This window comes from Telmatherina bonti (genome assembly GCF_933228915.1).
Source record: "Telmatherina bonti genome assembly, chromosome: 9".
In the NCBI taxonomy this organism is placed as follows: Eukaryota; Metazoa; Chordata; class Actinopteri; order Atheriniformes; family Telmatherinidae; genus Telmatherina; species Telmatherina bonti.
In genome coordinates this window covers 37,027,516-37,045,521 of record NC_136627.1, presented here as the reverse complement: position 1 = coordinate 37,045,521, position 18,006 = coordinate 37,027,516, and the positions used below count along the sequence as shown (strand labels likewise).

Below are 18,006 nucleotides of genomic sequence, written 5' to 3'. Positions count from 1 at the left end.
GGGCAAAGAGGTGGAGCTGAGAGGGGGGCTGTGAGCGTCATGGTGGATGATTGGCATCGAGCGAACTCTGAGCTTTCTGTAGCTAAGAGCTAACCGAGCTAACCCGGAGATAACAGGAGCTAACCAGCTAATGGAGCTACGCGGGCTAAAGCTAAGTCACGCTGTTAACCGGCTAAAAACCGCGGTTGTTCTACGTTCTTCTGACTTGAAGGGGGAGATCGGGTACCTGTCAATCAAAAGGACACGCCCCTAAATATGCCGAATTTCGAGATTAAATTACATTTAAACGGGCGAGTTACAAAAAAATTCACTCCCCCCACAGTTAAAGGTAAAGGTAAACCTGACCTATTAAACCTAAAATAGATTTTTGTACCTGACTGTAAACATGTTTATTTCTACTGTAAACATGTTTATTTCAGCTGTAAACATGTTTATTCCTGCTGTAAACATGTTTATTTCCGCTGTAAACATGTTTATTCCTGCTGTAAACATGTTTATTTCCGCTGTAAACATGTTTATTCCTGCTGTAAACATGTTTATTTCTGCTGTAAACATGTTTATTTCCGCTGTAAACATGTTTATTTCTACTGTAAACATGTTTATTTCAGCTGTAAACATGTTTATTCCTGCTGTAAACATGTTTATTTCCGCTGTAAACATGTTTATTTCCGCTGTAAACATGTTTATTTCCGCTGTAAACATGTTTATTCCTGCCGTAAACATGTTTATTCCTGCTGTAAACATGTTTATTTCCGCTGTAAACATGTTTATTCCTGCTGTAAACATGTTTATTTCTGCTGTAAACATGTTTATTTCCGCTGTAAACATGTTTATTTCTGCTGTAAACATGTTTATTTCAGCTGTAAACATGTTTATTTCCGCTGTAAACATGTTTATTTCTGCTGTAAACATGTTTATTTCCGCTGTAAACATGTTTATTTCTGCTGTAAACATGTTTATTTCTGCTGTAAACATGTTTATTTCCGCTGTAAACATGTTTATTTCTGCTGTAAACATGTTTATTCCTGCTGTAAACATGTTTATATCCACTGTAAACATATTTATTCCTGCTGTAAACATGTTTATTTCTGCTGTAAACATGTTTATTTCCGCTGTAAACATGTTTATTTCTGCTGTAAACATGTTTATTTCCGCTGTAAACATGTTTATTTCCGCTGTAAACATGTTTATTTCTGCTGTAAACATGTTTATTTCCGCTGTAAACATGTTTATTTCTGCTGTAAACATGTTTATTTCCGCTGTAAACATGTTTATTTCTGCTGTAAACATGTTTATTCCTGCTGTAAACATGTTTATATCCACTGTAAACATATTTATTCCTGCTGTAAACATGTTTATTCCTGCTGTAAACATGTTTATTCCTGCTGTAAACATGTTTATTCCTGCTGTAAACATGTTTATATCCACTGTAAACATATTTATTTCTGCTGTAAACATGTTTATTTCCGCTGTAAACATGTTTATTCCTGCTGTAAACATGTTTATTTCTGCTGTGAAGTTGCTCTTTTTAACATGGGAGTCTATGGGGAAACAGTTTTATCTACAGAAAACACAGAAAAGAACCAAAAGCAGCAAAAAGAAAGAAACTTTCTGTGTTTTTATGAAAACATTTATAAATAAACTACCGTCAGTAAAAACCAGCAGCGTGAAATCTCCGACAGCAACTGTTTTGGTTTGGTTCCAGCTCGATTCTGCAGAACTGGGCTCGGCTTGGCATGAATGTTTACAGCTGTCTTCAGTCGGTCTGATTAACATGTCTGTCTCTCTGCCCCCCCCACCCCCCCCCCCCCCCCACCCCCCCACCCCCCCCCCCACCCCCCATGTCCTCCCCGACGCCGGACCGTCCTCCAGCTGTGAAGGTGAGGCTTGTTTCTCTGCTTCTCTGAAGCTCATTCTGTCCACTGATGATGATGATGATGATGATGAAGATGTCTGCTTGTTTTTAACCCTAAAAAGTTCGCAGGATTCTTCCTTCAGATTTTCTGACCATTCATGTTATTTGAATCTCACTGAAATTACCAAATTATTTATCATTTATTGTCACCTCCTTGAGTTAGCTTAAACCTAGTTTTAGGTTTTATTTTTATTAATGTGTTTTATTATTTTCATTGTCTTTCACACATTTTCAGATCCAAAGCAGGATTTTCTTCATAAAAACAGGATTTCTATAAACAAAATGGCGTTTAAAGGGTTAGAAACAACAGATAATTATTATTATTTCCATCCTAATGTGGACGTTCAGTCCCACTGAGAGGAGGAACGACCCTACGAGGCTTTTCAGACTCTTCAAATGAAATGTGAACATGATGAGGGTGAAACGCTGATCTGGTTTGGCAGCAGGCGGACAGCGATGGCGAGCTCTGCACTGCCGAGAGTCTGGGTTCTGCAGGCAGCAGCAGCACGTTGGCGTCCTCCGTCATCGAGGTGGAGGCCGAGCGCAACGAAGCCAGACTGACGCTGCAGCTGCAGACGAAGCAGGTGGAGGTGAGTTCCTTTCCGGGCTTCAACATTTCTCAGCTTTCAGGAGAAACTTTTCATTCTAAAAACAGATCAACGGCAACAATTCCAAAACAAAAAGCGTTCCAAATCTGATCAAGTCGTTTTTTTCTTCCCGGTACAAGATAGACAACAATTCAGCCAATCAAATGGAGACACTGCTTTTTATTGGCACTTCCCACCGTATTCCCACCATATTCCCACTGCATTCCCACTGTATTCCCACTGCATTCCCACTGCATTCCCACCGTATTCCCACTACATTCCCACCATGTTCCCACTGTCTTCCCACTGCATTCCCACCGTATTCCCACTACATTCCCACCATGTTCCCACTGTCTTCCCACTGCATTCCCACTGTATTCCCACTGCATTCCCACCTTATTCCCACCATATTCCCACTGCATTCCCACTGCATTCCCACCGTGTTCCCACTGCATTCCCACTGTATTCCCACTGCATTCCCACCGTATTCCCACCATATTCCCACTGCATTCTCACCATGTTCCCACCGTATTCCCACTGCATTCCCACTATGTTCCCACTGCATTCCCACCATATTCCCACTGCATTCCCACCATGTTCCCACCGTATTCCCACTGCATTCCCACCGTATTCCCACCATATTCCCACTGCATTCCCACCGTATTACCACTGCATTCCCACCGTATTCCCATCATATTCCCACCATGTTCCCACCGTATTCCCATGTTCCCATTATGTTCCCTCCATGTTCCCACCATATTCCCACCATGTTCCCACCGTATTCCCACCGTATTCCCACTGCATTCCTACAATATTCCCACCATGTTCCCACCGTATTCCCACCATGTTCCCACTGCATTCCCACCATGTTCCCATCGTATTCCTACTGTACTCCCACCATATTCCCACCATATTCCATCATATTCCCATCGTATTCCTACCATGTTCCCACCGTATTCCCACCATGTTCCCACAGTATTCCAATCGTATTCCCACCATGTTCCTACCGTATTCCCACCATGTTCCCACCGTATTCCCACCATGTTCCCACTGTATTCCCACCATGTTTCCACAGTATTCCAATCGTATTCCCACCATGTTCCCATCGTATTCCTACTGTACTCCCACCGTATTCCCACCATATTCCATCATATTCCCATCGTATTCCCACCATTTTCCCACCATGTTCCTACCATATTCCCACCATGTTCCCACCATGTTCCTACCATATTCCCTCCATGTTCCCACCATATTCCCACTATGTTCCCTCCATGTTCCCACCATATTCCCACTATGTTCCCTCCATGTTCCCACCATATTCCCACTATGTTCCCACCATGTTCCCACCGTATTCCCACCAGGTTCCAACCATGTTCCCACCATATTCCCACCATGTTCCCACAGTATTCCCACCATGTTCCCACCGTATTCCCACCATGTTCCCTCCATGTTCCCACAGTATTCCAATCGTATTCCCACCGTATTTCCCACTATATTCCCACCATTTTCCCACCATATACATTGTAGAATCATCTATGGATGTGGAGACAAGGCTGAACTGGATGGTGGTGATTTTGGGTCAGAAGAGAAACATCTGGAGGAAAAAGTTCCAGTAAATTGGTTTCATTACCAAAATGATCAGCAATGTGATTGGGTACTAGAGCACCTTAGAGAGGCAGTCTCTCAGAAGTACAGACGACACTCTGCAGAAAAAATGTATAAACATTTTGTAGAATTTCTAAAAATAAATATCCCTAAAACTGAAAAATATAAATCTTCCACCATCTGCAGAACATCTTATCATCTACATATCCAGAGAGCCAGAGGGAGTTTCTGTGTGCATGGGACAAGCCAGAAGGTCAAAGTTTCAACATCTGATGTTGGATCATTGTATTGTATTTTTACAAAGAACCTTTGTGGAGTTGGCTGTTGTGTAAAGGAGTCGTACACATATCTGTGAGCACAAACTGCTAGGAAAAACATTTGTGGTCATTAACATTCAGGAATTCAGCACATTTGAGAACAGCTCGTGGAAATCGCATGAAACTGCAGCATGATGAGGAAGAGAGGTGAAAAGGACAAAAACTCTTTCTCCTGTGGCTGAAAGCTGCCAAACATGTTTTAGTTGAGTCATAAAAGTCGTGTGAACATTTATTTATATTTTATCATCAAAACCCAAAATGTGTCTAAAGCGCAAAAATATGAGATGAATTTTATCACACAGACAATAAGACGTAAGATCTGTCTCACCCGGTTCTGGACGTTCTCACCCGGTTCTGGACGTTCTCACCTGGTTCTGGTTTGGTCTGGTCTGGTTTGGACTCCTTTTCGTTTCTATCTGCTGATGATAAAGAATTCTTCTTTGTCTCTTTCTTTGTTTCCGCCTGATTTCCAACCAGGTGTTTCCGTGTCTAATGGAGGCTGTTTCTGGACGTAAGCGACCGTGAAAGCTCAGGATCATTTGACATTTATAAACAGTTTATTCTCACTAATGTTCTTTCTTCCCAACAAATGCAGCTTGTTTGGTTTCTGGGAAGGCTGGAGAACTGACCGTTCTGGTCTCTTGGAGTGAGAAACCTTCTTTCTGCCTGAATGATTGACAGGTCTGAGGTGATGGCTTTCAGGAAAAACGTGTCAGGTATCGAGTGGACTGAAAACGTCTAAATAAAACGTTTTCCAGAAAGCTGCAGAGCGACTGATCAGGTCAATTTGTCAATGTCAATTTTATTCATAGCACATTTAAACAGTGACAGCATCCAAAGGGCTTTTCATAATCACTAAAAATAGAAAAAGTAAAAAATAACAGTAAAAACATTAAAAACACAAAAATACAAACACACATAAAAAGTTCCATGCTGTGATCATGGTCAGCCAAAGCAAACAGATGTGTTTTCAGCCTTGAAAGTTTACCAGACTGAGGCTCTGACTCCTCTTATTCTCCAATGCAAACCTTTAAGACCATCCGACTGGCTGACCGAAGGGCTCTGGAGGTCCGAGGCACTTCGCTAAACTCAGACAGAAACTCCGGGGCCCATTCAGACCCTTAAAAACAAAAGAATCTTAAAATCAACCCGGAACTTGACTGGAAGCCAGTGGAGTAAAGAGAGCGCCGGAGTTATGAGTCATGTTTCTTTGTACCAGTGAGAAGCCGGGCTGCTGCATTCTGAACAAGCTGCAGGCGCTGCAGTCCCGACTGTTCGATTCCCACTTACAGGGAGCTGCAGTAGACCAAGCGAGAGGAGACGAAGGCGTGTATGACTCTTTCAGGGTCTCTTTTGCTTGGTCGGGCTTAGCCTTACTGATTAGTCTGAGCTGGAAAAAGCTGGACTTGACCACCATGCTGTCCACCCTAAAGGCACCATCTATAATCACACCAACATTCCTGACATGGGGTCTGTTGTAACGCGCGAGTGGCCCGATGTAAAGACCAAGGACAGAACAGTCTCAGGGCGACCAAACGGGACCACCTCGGTTTTCTTTTCCTCGTAGGAAATAAAGTCCATCCATGATTTAATGTCTGTCGTGCAGTTTAGCAGAGTCTTTAAACAATGACAAAGTCTGCTTGGAGGAAAATGAACTGGTGGTGAAACCATTTCGTTTGTGTGATTTATTGATGACTTGGTGCATCTGAGTGTCACACTACATCTGTTCTACTTTCCAGTCGGCACATTTAACTTCAGTCTTCTCCTGCCTCTTTCTCACACGGAGTCCCACAAGGCTCAACACTAGACCCTCTTCTGCTTTCCCTCCATCTGTTCCATCGTTGGGAAAAATTGGGTTATTTATACAAAACTATCATTTATATTAAATGATGTTTAAAAACATTTTTTGACAGATCACTGTTAAAATGTCTGAATGATTAAAATTGTTTGATTGTTCTGCAATGTTTTAATTTCAACAAACAAACAGATATACTGGTATTTCGTGGGACCACTTGGTCCCCGTGTAGATCTGGTTTTATGGTTCTGCCCAACGACCCAGTCTGGGGTTGAAAGTGGACCCTGGTAATGAGATTGACTGAGAGCCAAATTAAAACATGATTTTTTATGATTCCACCTCTTCCCTTTGAATTCTGACAGTCTGCAACACGTCGACTTTATACGATTTTATGTCTTTATTTTATCTTTGCTAATTTATTTGTTCGTTTTAGTCTGATTAAGGGGAAGTTGGAGTCTATCCTAGTAATCATTGGGCGAGGGACAGGACAGTCCTAAATTATTTTTATTTATTAATATTTTTTATCACTTTTATTAACTTTGTATTTATTCTTTGGTCCCCTTTATTGTGCTTAATTTATGAATATAATTCAATTCAACGGACTAGATATTTATTTGATTTGATTTAAGAGATCGGATTGAACTGGATGGATTAGGTTAGAAATTAGGTTGATTAGGTTCATTCACATTGAATCAAATCGAACCGAACCAAACTGAACCAAATTGAATTGAATTGAATTGAATCAAACTGAACTGAACTGAACTGAACCAAACTGAATTAAATTAAATTAAATTAAATTAAATTAAATTAAATTAAATTAAATTAAATTAAATTAAATTAAATTAAATTAAATTGAATTGAATTGAATAGGATTGAACTGAACTAAATCAAACCAAAGTGAATTGAATTGAATTGAATTGAATTGAATTGAACTGAATCATACTGAACTGAACTGAACCGAACCAAACCAAAGTGAACTGAATGGAATTGAATTGAACTGAATCAAACTGAACTGAACTGAACTGAATCAAACCAAACCAAAGTTAACTGAATTGAATGGAACTGAACTGAATTGAATTGAACTGAATTAAACTGAACTGAGCTGAACCAAACCAAACCAAACCAAAGTGAATTGAATGGAATTGAACTGAATCAAACTGAACTGAACTGAACCAAACCAAACCAAAGTGAATTGAATGGAATTGAACTGAATCAAACTGAACTGAACTGAACCAAACCAAAGTGAATTGAATGGAATTGAACTGAATCAAACTGAACTGAACCAAACCAAACCAAAGTGAATTGAATGGAATTGAATTGAACTGAATCAAACTGAACTGAACTGAACTGAACCAAACCAAAGTGAATTGAATGGAATTGAACTGAACCAAACCAAACCAAAGTGAACTGAATTGAATGGAACTGAATTGAACTGAATCAAACTGAACTGAACTGAACTGAACTGAACTGAACCAAACCAAACCAAAGTGAATTGAATGGAATTGAATTGAACTGAATCAAACTGAACTGAACTGAACTGAACCAAACCAAAGTGAATTGAATGGAATTGAACTGAACCAAACCAAACCAAAGTGAACTGAATTGAATGGACCTGAATTGAACTGAATCAAACTGAACTGAACTGAACTGAATCAAACCAAACCAAAGTGAACTGAATTGAATGGAACTGAATTGGGGCAGTTGCGTTTAGCTCCATCGCCTGGTAAGACGAAGGCTCCTGCTTCGGATTGCAGCTGGGAAGCCTTCTTCCCTGCAGCTTCCGCTCACATTCCCAAACATGCTGTAAAGTGAGACGTTGTGTGGAAACTTCCGTTGGGAATGAGTGACAGTTTGTGTCTCTGCGTTGGTCCTGCGATGGACTAGCGAATGGTTCAGGATTATTCCTGCTTCTTGCCTTGCAGCTGCTGGATTTATTGATACTGTGTTTAATTCTGTTCACATGAGGAGGAAGAGGAAGAAGAGGAGTTGTCCCCCCTCAGCCCTCCCCCCACTCTGTCCATCACAGAAGAAATCCTGGAGTTCATCAATCAGAGCCGAGCCAGGGAGGGACTCGCCACCATTCCCACCGACACATCGGTAGGAGAATACCTTCAGTTTGAGCACGATGAACCCGTTCGTCATGTGTTTTCAACATATTATCTCATTTTTCCTCCAGGAGCAGATCCAGAATCACCCCAGTGAGAAGGAGTCCCCTTCCAACCAGACCAGCTTCACCTGCCCTCTGCCCCCCATCTCCTCGAGCCCAGAACAAAGACCCACAATGCAACTGGAACAGGAAGGAGAAGAAGAGGAGAACGACGTCACCCTCCACAATGAAAGCAGTGAAAATGAGACGACAAACCAGGAAGTCCAAGAAGTTCTGGATGCAACGAGTCTGGTGAAAGAGACACGAAGAGAGATGCAAGAGGAGGAGAAAGATGAGGGCAAAGGTGATGGCGAAGATGACCTAGCCATCACCAACCTTCATCCATCCATTTCTGCAGAAGAAGAGAAAGAGAACGAGGCAAACCGAGAGGTTCCTACCTCCTACCAGCATCCAGAAGTCCTCCATCCCCCTATCCAGAGAGGCCCACCACCCACAAGAGGCTCCCACCTCACCAAGCGAGACAAGACCATCATCGAGAAGATCAGGAGTTACTATGAGGCGGCGGCTGAGGCCGAGGAGGACGAGGCAGAGGAGGGAGAAGACCCGAGAGAGGAAGGGTCTACAAGGAGAAGAAGCAGTTTCTCCCAGATCCCCTCAGGTCTGGTGAAGGACTCTGTATCTCGCTTCAGTGTCAAAAAACACCAGGGGGAGCCGGAGAGCGGACAAGGCAAGCCCGAAGGGCCGTTGTCTTCCTTGTCTTCACTCCCAGCAGAAGCAGAGAGCGACAGTGAGGCGGAAAAACTCCTCAGCTTCGCTGATGTGGATGCCGAGGAGTCGACAGAGTTACCCATTCCTGGTGTGGTGCGGGACAAGGAGTCTCCAACCGAAGCAGAGCAGAATCTGCGGTCAGATCTGGACAGCCTTGTTGAAGAGGAGACTGAGGACACTTGCAAAGGGCATACAGAGGAAGAAGAGGAGAGGAAGACGGGTGTGGTACTTCCCGGGGACCAGGATGGAAAATGTCTGGGTGGAGAACATCCATCCCAACAGTTGAAGACCAAAGAAGAAGCCAAGACCAGTTCTGTAAACCGACTTGTAAGCGATGGACAGGAGACTAACCAATCAGAGTTGTCTTCATCTCCTCCATCACAAAAACAGAGTCCTAAAAACAAAGAGACCAAGGCCCAGACCACTTGGTCCAGAACCAAAATCAGAGACTTGGGTACCAGTGGGAACCTCGAGGGGCTTCCCAGTCAGATAAAAGTGGGTCGATGGTCCCGCCACTCCAGGATTGTCACAGCTAACCGAGCTTTGTTTGAGGGCATGGCTTCAGACGTTGCCGGTATCGGGTTGTTTGAGGCGAACCCGGTGGTGGATCCCGTCCTGGTGGAGAACTCTGAACGAATCCTAAGCAAGGTCCAAACACTGGCTCAGATGTATAGCGCCAAAGCCAGCACCATGAAGGTCCCCCTGCATCAGAAACGGGCCAGCAGCGTACGGAACCAGGCGTGGGTCTCCGGGAGGGCACCTGGCCACTCAGCTCAGAGCCAAAGTGAAACCCAGACTCAGGGTCTGTGTCAGATCCGAACACAACAGCAACCTGAAACCAGTCCGTCAAAGTCTGGAACCAGAACTGAGACTGGGTCAGGCAGGGCTTCTAGTCAGAACCAGAACCTAACCACCGCCCAGGAGGAGGGGCTAGCAGATAGTAGGTGGACTTCTGGGTTCTACACAGAACTTTTGGGCCATGAATCTATCTGTGACGGATCAGAACCTTTTCTGTTTGTTTTATTCTAGATTTCCAGGAGGAAGTGGACTCGCCCGCCGACCCTCTGCGGTTTGGTCATGTGACCCCCACCTGCCACCTCCAGACAAATGGATTCACCCTGCCCAGACCGCGGGACTTCATCTCTGCTGTGACCAGAGACGCCTCAAAGGAAGCTTCTGAATCCTCCCATCGCTTCAGCACACAACCTGAAGGTCCAGAGTCCGTCATCAGCTCCTCGGTATCGGTCGTGGCGCTGGATGGTGCAGAGTTTTCCCATGTTTGCTCTTTCCCTGAAGCACCACAGAGAAGTGGCGGGTGAGCTTCGTCCGTGTGCTCCAAGATGGAAAAACTCAAACTTTCTCGCTGTAATATGTAAACAAGACGTCAGAGGCAGATTCCTGCTCATGCTTGTTGTTTATTATCTTTCCTGATTGATTGTTTTCATTGTCTGCAGGGTGGAGGGCCATGATGGAGGCTTTCGCTCAGACGGCGATGACTCAGCATCTGAAAACGTCCTTCTGCTGCCAGCTGAGCCGGAGCCCAGCAGCTCTGTTCACAGCACACCTCAGAGGAACGTCTCCAGAGATGAAGATAAGGACGATTTCCCAGCCACTCAGCTTGTACCAGGATTCACCTTTATGGGACGCAGCGACGACGGGGATGTATTCAGCAGCAGCGCCACAGAGGCCGAAGCAGCGGGCGAGCAGATTGCCATGGTGACGATGGGAACGCCTCCAAATGAAGGTCTGACCGCAGAGCAAACCCAAAAACAAACTGTCCACCTGGCAGAAGGTGGGCTCGCGACGCCGATCAGAGATCCAAACATCTACCCTGAAGGACCGTCTGACAACAGATGCAACTTGACCTTTGACCCTACAGAGCAGGATCACAGAGACGAGGCAAGTCCGTGGTCATCGGTCCAGAGTTCAGAGCTCGCCCAGAACCGGCCTCCTTCGGTACAGTCGGTGGACTTCCTCCCAACGTTCACCAACCAGAGACCAATGGATCTTCCAACCGCTCAGAGCAAACGGGCCTCGTGTGAGTCCTGGAGGGTCGACGGCGCCGCCGAGAACGATCGAAGGTACGTCTGCAGATGAAAGAAAATGTCTGCGTGCCGATGACGAGAATAGAATAAGTCTTTATTTCTCCACCGAGGGGGTTCGAGCGGTATGTTGTCCCCATGTATGCATGATGCTCGCCGGGTTCTCCCTCCCACCGTCCAAAGACATGATCAGGTTGATTGATGGTTGCTGGGATAGACTCCAGCGACACTGAACGGGACCAAGCGGTCTGGAAAATGAATGAATGTTTGTCTGGTGTGTGGCTCGGCCTGTTAGCTGATTCTGGTGGTTCTGATTCAAGATCATTTATTTGCCATGTACGTGTTCAACCCACAGTCAACAATGCAATGAAACACTTTGGATGGAAGTAAGAAGCCCTATTAGAGTACAATAATAGTACATGGTAAGAAAAGTACAAATATACAACAATATGAGTAAGTAAACAACATGATAAGATAAAATCTAACAAGGATACAAGGTGCGGGTTGGATGAAACAATGCATGCAGTATGTCCCAGGTGTTAGAAGTGGCTTCCAGCGGGCTTTGTATCGCACCGGGGTTGTGGGGCAGGTTACTGCACAGGTGTTGGATAGCACCAGCAAAACCTGTAGAAATCAGTTTAGTCAGATTTATTCAGAGTTCCAGTGTTATTTAGAGCATTTTCTAGAGTACAGTACTCTTCCAGTCTTGTACTGGATGAGTATGGTCCTCTGTGATACCTTACATGGACCCTGCTGTGGTAAATGTGGTGGTTCTGGTTCTGGCTCAGGTGGACCATCGACATGGATGAAACGTCCTTATGGACTCTTGATGCTGTTGCTTTTTTCCCTGCAGGATTGGTGAAGATTAGCTTTTAGCTGCATTTGCTGCTACAGGACGTTCGTCGACTCGCAGACAAGCGAACGGAGAATCTGACGAGTCGCTTCCGCTCTTTACATCTGGCTTTCATTGCAGACGACGTGCACGTGCACATGCACGGAGAACAAACTGAAGCATTCCCTCTAATGATCTCTTTGTAAATGAAAATATAACGAAACACATCTGGTTACACATTGCTTCATTTTTTAAGTAAACACATTAATTATGAAAGTAATATTTAACATTTCATGCGTGTAATTTTCTATCAAAGGAGCCGACATGAATCATCTGCCAGTTCCAGACAACCAAGTCTGGCTTTTTCTGCAGGATGCCTCAGCTGTGTGTGGCTTTGGATTATTCAAATTATTGTTGTTTTGGTTGCTGTTGGTGCAAGCGGTACTCATAAATCTGGGTTTCTGTGTTTCCAGGAAGCCATCTGAGCCAACTTCGGGATGTCCCAGCAGCCCCTCGGCCTTCAGGCCCAGTCTCATCCATCGCTCTCCATCTCCTGCCAGAGATCTTCCTGCCTCCTCGGTCCGAGCACCTCCCTGTTCCTCACCGTTCCGAGTCATCCCATCTCCCACACCAGTACCTCCATCTGGATTTAACTCCCAGAGCAGCACCTCCTATGCTCTTTCCTGTTTGTCCCCAACTCCCTCTGTGAGAGCTCCGCCCGCCTCCTCTCCTGCACCTCCCTCTTACTCTTCATCTGGAAGGTCTTCATCATCAAGAGTAGGCCCACCATCCTCCTTTACACCATCCATCCGGTCCCCCCCTTGTTCATCCCCCATCTCCTCCTCCTCTGCATTTACCCGATCTTTAGCTGCCTCCTGTATCAGCCAGTCCATCAGTCAGAGTATGGTAAAAAAAAACGCTGCACTGCAACAAGCCCCGCCCACAAACTCAGCAAGTCAAAGCCCTTATCTGCGACAGCACTCCCCATCTCCAAAACTCCCGCCAGGTCTGCAGGGAACCAGCACACCTGCTTACACTCGGTTAGGATGCACTAAGGATGGGTACCAACATCCAAGATGTCCACCATCCACTCTTCGGTCCTCATGTCCATCTCCGTCCCTCATGCAGCCACCGTCCCCCTCTCTTTCCCAACGCTCCCCTTCCCCATCTATACAACATCCTCCCTACTCTTCCCCTGCTTCTCCCCGTTCATCATTCCTTCACTCCAAAACTAACTCATCAACCAATGCAAACAAAAACAACAACAATTCAGCTGGTTTATCCTCAGCAGTCAGTAGCACCAGTGGATCTTTTAGCCATGGTGGTTGGTCCATAAATCTGCAGAAGGTGGCTAATGGTAGCGTTAATAACGCAGCATCACAACAGATCCACAGTCCTCTGTGGTCAGGATCACACAACCGTGTAGCTCGGCCTTTTTCTGCATCTGAACCCAGTTCCCGCGTTCAGTCTCCATCTCCCTCCCCGACCCCTGCATCATTTGCCCGCCTCTGCTCTCCACCTCCACAACATAATTACTCCTCCCCCATGGCCAATAAACCTCCTCACCCCCGCAGTACAAGAGTCGGAGGCGTGGGGTGCCACAACCCTCTCTGCCTTACTTTGGAGCTACCCAGGGCCTCCTCAGCAAGTTCAACTTTTGTGAATTCTTCATGCGATAGCCCTCGGATCCTCTCACCTCCTCCTATTGGCGTGTCAGTTTGGACAAATAACGTTGCAACACCTCAGCCTAGAAACCCTCGATATGCTTCCTCTCCCCACTCTTTTTCTTCTACTTTAAGCTCACCAACAAAAGAGATTTCCTCTTTGCCAACTTTTGTCGAAGGGAGTAGTTCCCTTTCAGGATCCTGTCCCCCACCCTCTCAGACCCTCTATCGGTCTCTGTCCTCAAGCCTGGCAGATAGACCTCCGAGTCCAGCCAGGAGCAACTCATGTGGACTTCGCCGTTCTTGGGCAAACAACAGTCGAAGATCCCTTGGCTTTAGTGGCAGCTCCCAAGTATCCTTTGACCAGCAGGAGTCCTGTCCTGTTAGTTTAAGGAGTGGACTGTCCTCGGAACACAGTTCTCCATCTTGTCTCAGCCCTCGAGCCGGGCTTCAGTCCCCATTGTCACCCAGTAGGTTTACTCCAAGTAAGACCAGCCTTGGCGGTCAGCATTTCACCAGCGTTCCCTGGCCAGACGTACGAGGGCTTTCAAGCAAATATAATGGAGCTGATATGCTCGAAACAAGTGCTTCTTCCAACATCATCACCTCATCTCCTGCTCCCATATCCCCACCGTACCACACCTTCCTCACTTCTCCTATTCCATCAGACAACCTGACTGCATGGGGAGACCCAGAGCCGGAAGAAGGTAACTGTCGCAGCCAGCTGATCTGCGCATATGTAGCCCGACCTTCCCGTGAGACAAACCTTTCTTCATCATGCCTGGTTTTCTCCACCTCAGGAATGACTTCCCCTCCACCTGCCCCCTATGGATACCAAAACCTCCATTCCCAAGTCCAGAGAACATCTCAAGTCACCACAATATCACCAGTATCCTCCATCTCCTCCAATCTACCCTCAAGTGCATCACCGCTACCCTTTTCCCTTTCATCTCCCACCAAGCAGGGCAACCAGAAAGCCAGTTATGCCACTACGGTGAACCTTCAGATTGCTGGAAGTGGGCGAATAACCTCATTCAGCACCGCCCAAGTTAGCCTGACCCAAACCCTGCAGGGTGGGGCTGTATCCGAGGGGCCAGGACAGGGGCAGGTGGCAAGAAGAGTTAGCATCAACGGACTTTCATCAGTTCCTCAGAGCTGCAACAGGTTTTGAATGGAAGAGTCTGTGGTCTATTTTTACAAAGGGATCGAAGGCATTTGAAAGGGGCGCACTCGGTAGCATGGGGTGTTCTGCAGTGGGTGGTCTAGACCTTTCAGATCTGTTAACATCTCTGGATGTGAACAATGAATCTTTCTGCTTGGCCAAAACCTCCATGGTTCCACCTTGTTGGACTTTCAAAGGAATAATAAGTTCACATCTCATGGACATGAGGAGTGTTGCCTCCCCACTTTGACAACAACTTGAAGGTCCCAACCTGAAGGGATAAAGGAAACTAAAGGATTAATTTAGTGAAAAATAAAATCTTACAAACACAGAGCTTGGTTTTCTGTGTATGAATGGTCTAACATCCTACAACCCTCATAATTTGGATGTCATACAAAAACAAAATACCACTTGGTATTTACTGAATGTCTAGTGGGTCTCTGGTGTGCTGCATTTGTAAACCAATGATTCATGTTTTTTGGCTCTCAAAAACTATTCCTAACATAGGAAAGCCTCACTGTTTAAATGAGTGCACTCATATTTATTGGCTGTGTAAACCTGAGATGTGAAAGATGTTTCTCCTCCTGCACTATTTAACTGGTGGCATTAGACTTTTCACTGTCCTACATGAGACTTTTCAGAGACCAAGTGATGTTCTAAATAAACCTTTTGGCTCTCCATAGTAATTGACTTCAGACCACTTTGGGATTTTCTTCCCAAAACCAGAAATAACTCAGCTGTTGGGTTTCTGGACGACAACCCTGCCACTGAACCCTGAGTGTCCACAGTAGTGGGGGAAGAATTTCCATTTTATCATCGTAGACAAGAGACTAAATTCTATTTCAAGAGGTGTTAAAGGACTTGTCTAAATATTTGCGTTTAAAGAGCAGCAGAACATCCAGACCCATGAACATGTCCACAGAACCAGTCAGGTCATGCTTTCTAATTGTTTCTCTGTTTTTTATGTTGCGTTGAACAAACGTGCAAGGCCAGTTAACTGCGGTCATCAGTAATCTCTATCTTTCCAGCGATGTTTATTCCTCTTTTATTTTATTGTTTATTTATGAAGTTACTCTTATTCTCTTCTGGCACTTAATATCCTTAAAGTAAAGTAATTTGCACAGTGTCCTGGGTAAAACGCTTCCGCTGTGAATGTGTTGATTTAAAATGACGCGTCTGGTAGGTTTACGGTTAACTTCAGACAAAGCTGGTATCTGTGTTTTTTTAGTTCTGTTTGTTGACATATTTATGTTCTAAACACACTGATAATGTTGGTGTTCTCCAGAAACCTCCGTCTTCGCTTGGATTTATCAGTCACATCGATCAGTTTATGCAGATTTTATTCTGACGCTGTGATTGGTAGTCAAACAAATCTTTTTACACAAAGTAAATTTAATATCATCTACAGCTTACATGTTTAAGGGACATCAGACAGTGTTGATGTCTTTAATTAAACCTCTTGGATTGGTTTAAATGGGAGAAATATGATGTGAGGTTTCTGCAGGGTGCTCATGGCTAAATAACATGATGTGTTTGGGGGGGGGGGGGGGGGGGGGGAGGGAAATGTAACTATTTTCATTAAGTAACCATGAGAGTCTGTGAGATGTATGGAAAATAAAAAGTGGTACAGAAACAATGTTTTTTGTGAGTCCAGTCATGTTTCATCCCACCTGCTTAGCAGTCGTCTGCAAATCGCGCCAGCTGGAGATCACAACTCGATGAAGCCAAGACAACCACATCATCTGCAAAAAGCAGAGACCCAGTCCTGAGACCAGCAAACTGGATCCCTTCAACACCTCGGCTGATCTGGAAATTCTGTCCATAAAAGTTATGAACAGAACTGGTGATGAATTTCATTCAGTTCTTTATTATATTGTTTTCCAAATGTTTATTGTTATTGTCATCACATCGGGTGCAAATTTGACCCTTAAACACCCATGAAAAGTTGTGAAATTTAGCTGGCACAACAAGCATGGCAGCAAATTTGATAATTTTTGGTCTGCATAGATTACGATGCGAAAACGGCTCAGCAGCGCCACCTAGAGGGAGAAAAAAACCCAAAATGAATTTGGTCCTGATGTCATGATGTTTCATGTGTTTTTCCAGTTTTGGTTTCCTGTCTTATTTTGTAGTGTTCACTGTTTAGTTAGTTTTAGTGTCTTGTTTCCTGTATTGATTTCCTTTTCATTAAGTTCACCTGGTCTCGTTTAGTTCATTCACTTCACTTGTGTCTTCTTTGGTTTCCCTGCATTTATAGCCCTTGGTTTCAGTTCTGTTTGCCGGTTCCTTTTGTTAGCTTCCTGTGTTTGTGTGTCAAGTCTTTCTCTGTGGAAATAAATGTCTACATTCAGCCTTCCTGCGTCCAGTCCTGCATTTGGGTCCCTCCACCACCTCCGAGTGACATAATGAACCAGACACCCAGCAGGACATAAAGTAGGAGACTTCCGGGCACCATGAACAGCCCGACATGGACCCAGAAGAGATGGCAAAGTTCATGGTAGTTTATGTGGCTACCAAGAACTTTTGACGGTATGGCCGTCCCCTACCCCGTCCATGTGCAGCTCGCAGCAGCCAGGAACTTCATGGCCGTAGTGACTGTTCACCCCTGGTGTCTGGAGCAGCCTGGAATGGTGGAGTTACTGGCAGAGGCCAGAGAGGACATAGCAGCCCTTTCTGGCATCAATCTGTCTTCTAACCCCGAGTCCATCTTTGTTACTGCTATCAGGATTTAACCCTCAGGTTTTTCCAACTGCTCCACTGTTCACATCTGGTGCGTCCCCTCCTGCTCCACGCCCGCGTCTCCAGTGTCGGCCCTGCGTCCCAGCCCTGATCCCGTCCGGCGATGCAAGTTCCCACGCCAGCGCCCAGATACCGTCCGCAGCTGCTGATCCCCGTCTAGCCTGAGCCTGTCTCCCGGCCGTCCTCCTGTGCCTTATCTAATGTCCGTGCTGCCTCCCAGCGCTCCCCCAGAGCCAAGCCTGCCCCAGTCATCTTGGGCCTCCGGGCCGTCCCCCAGAGCCTGGTTTGCCCTTGTGGTCTCTACCTTTGGACCGTCCCCCTGACCTGGAGCTTCTGGATGGTCCACCAGGCCCAGCATCCCTGGACTTTGCGTTTCCCCTGGCGCACATTTGGAACATGAGCAAAAAAGTCAACCCAATGCCTGTTGCCATAGCAATGGGGTGTACACAATCTTCGAGTTTACGCCCATCAGG

At 45.4% G+C, this 18,006-nt stretch overlaps 1 protein-coding gene across 1 annotated transcript; it reads left to right on the top strand.

Annotated features, from left to right (window-relative positions):
- Positions 1-1,841: 1,841 nt before the first annotated feature.
- On the top strand, positions 1,842-16,297 carry LOC306760289 (uncharacterized protein; the record flags this gene model as incomplete). The annotated part of the gene is made up of 8 exons (XM_079246089.1): positions 1,842-1,880; positions 2,359-2,505; positions 8,188-8,316; positions 8,396-10,034; positions 10,124-10,409; positions 10,549-10,886; positions 10,974-11,175; positions 12,442-16,297. 8 exons carry the CDS (start codon positions 1,842-1,844, stop codon positions 14,801-14,803), a joined length of 5,142 nt encoding a protein of 1,713 aa, XP_079102215.1. The 3' UTR covers positions 14,804-16,297.
- Positions 16,298-18,006: the final 1,709 nt, after the last annotated feature.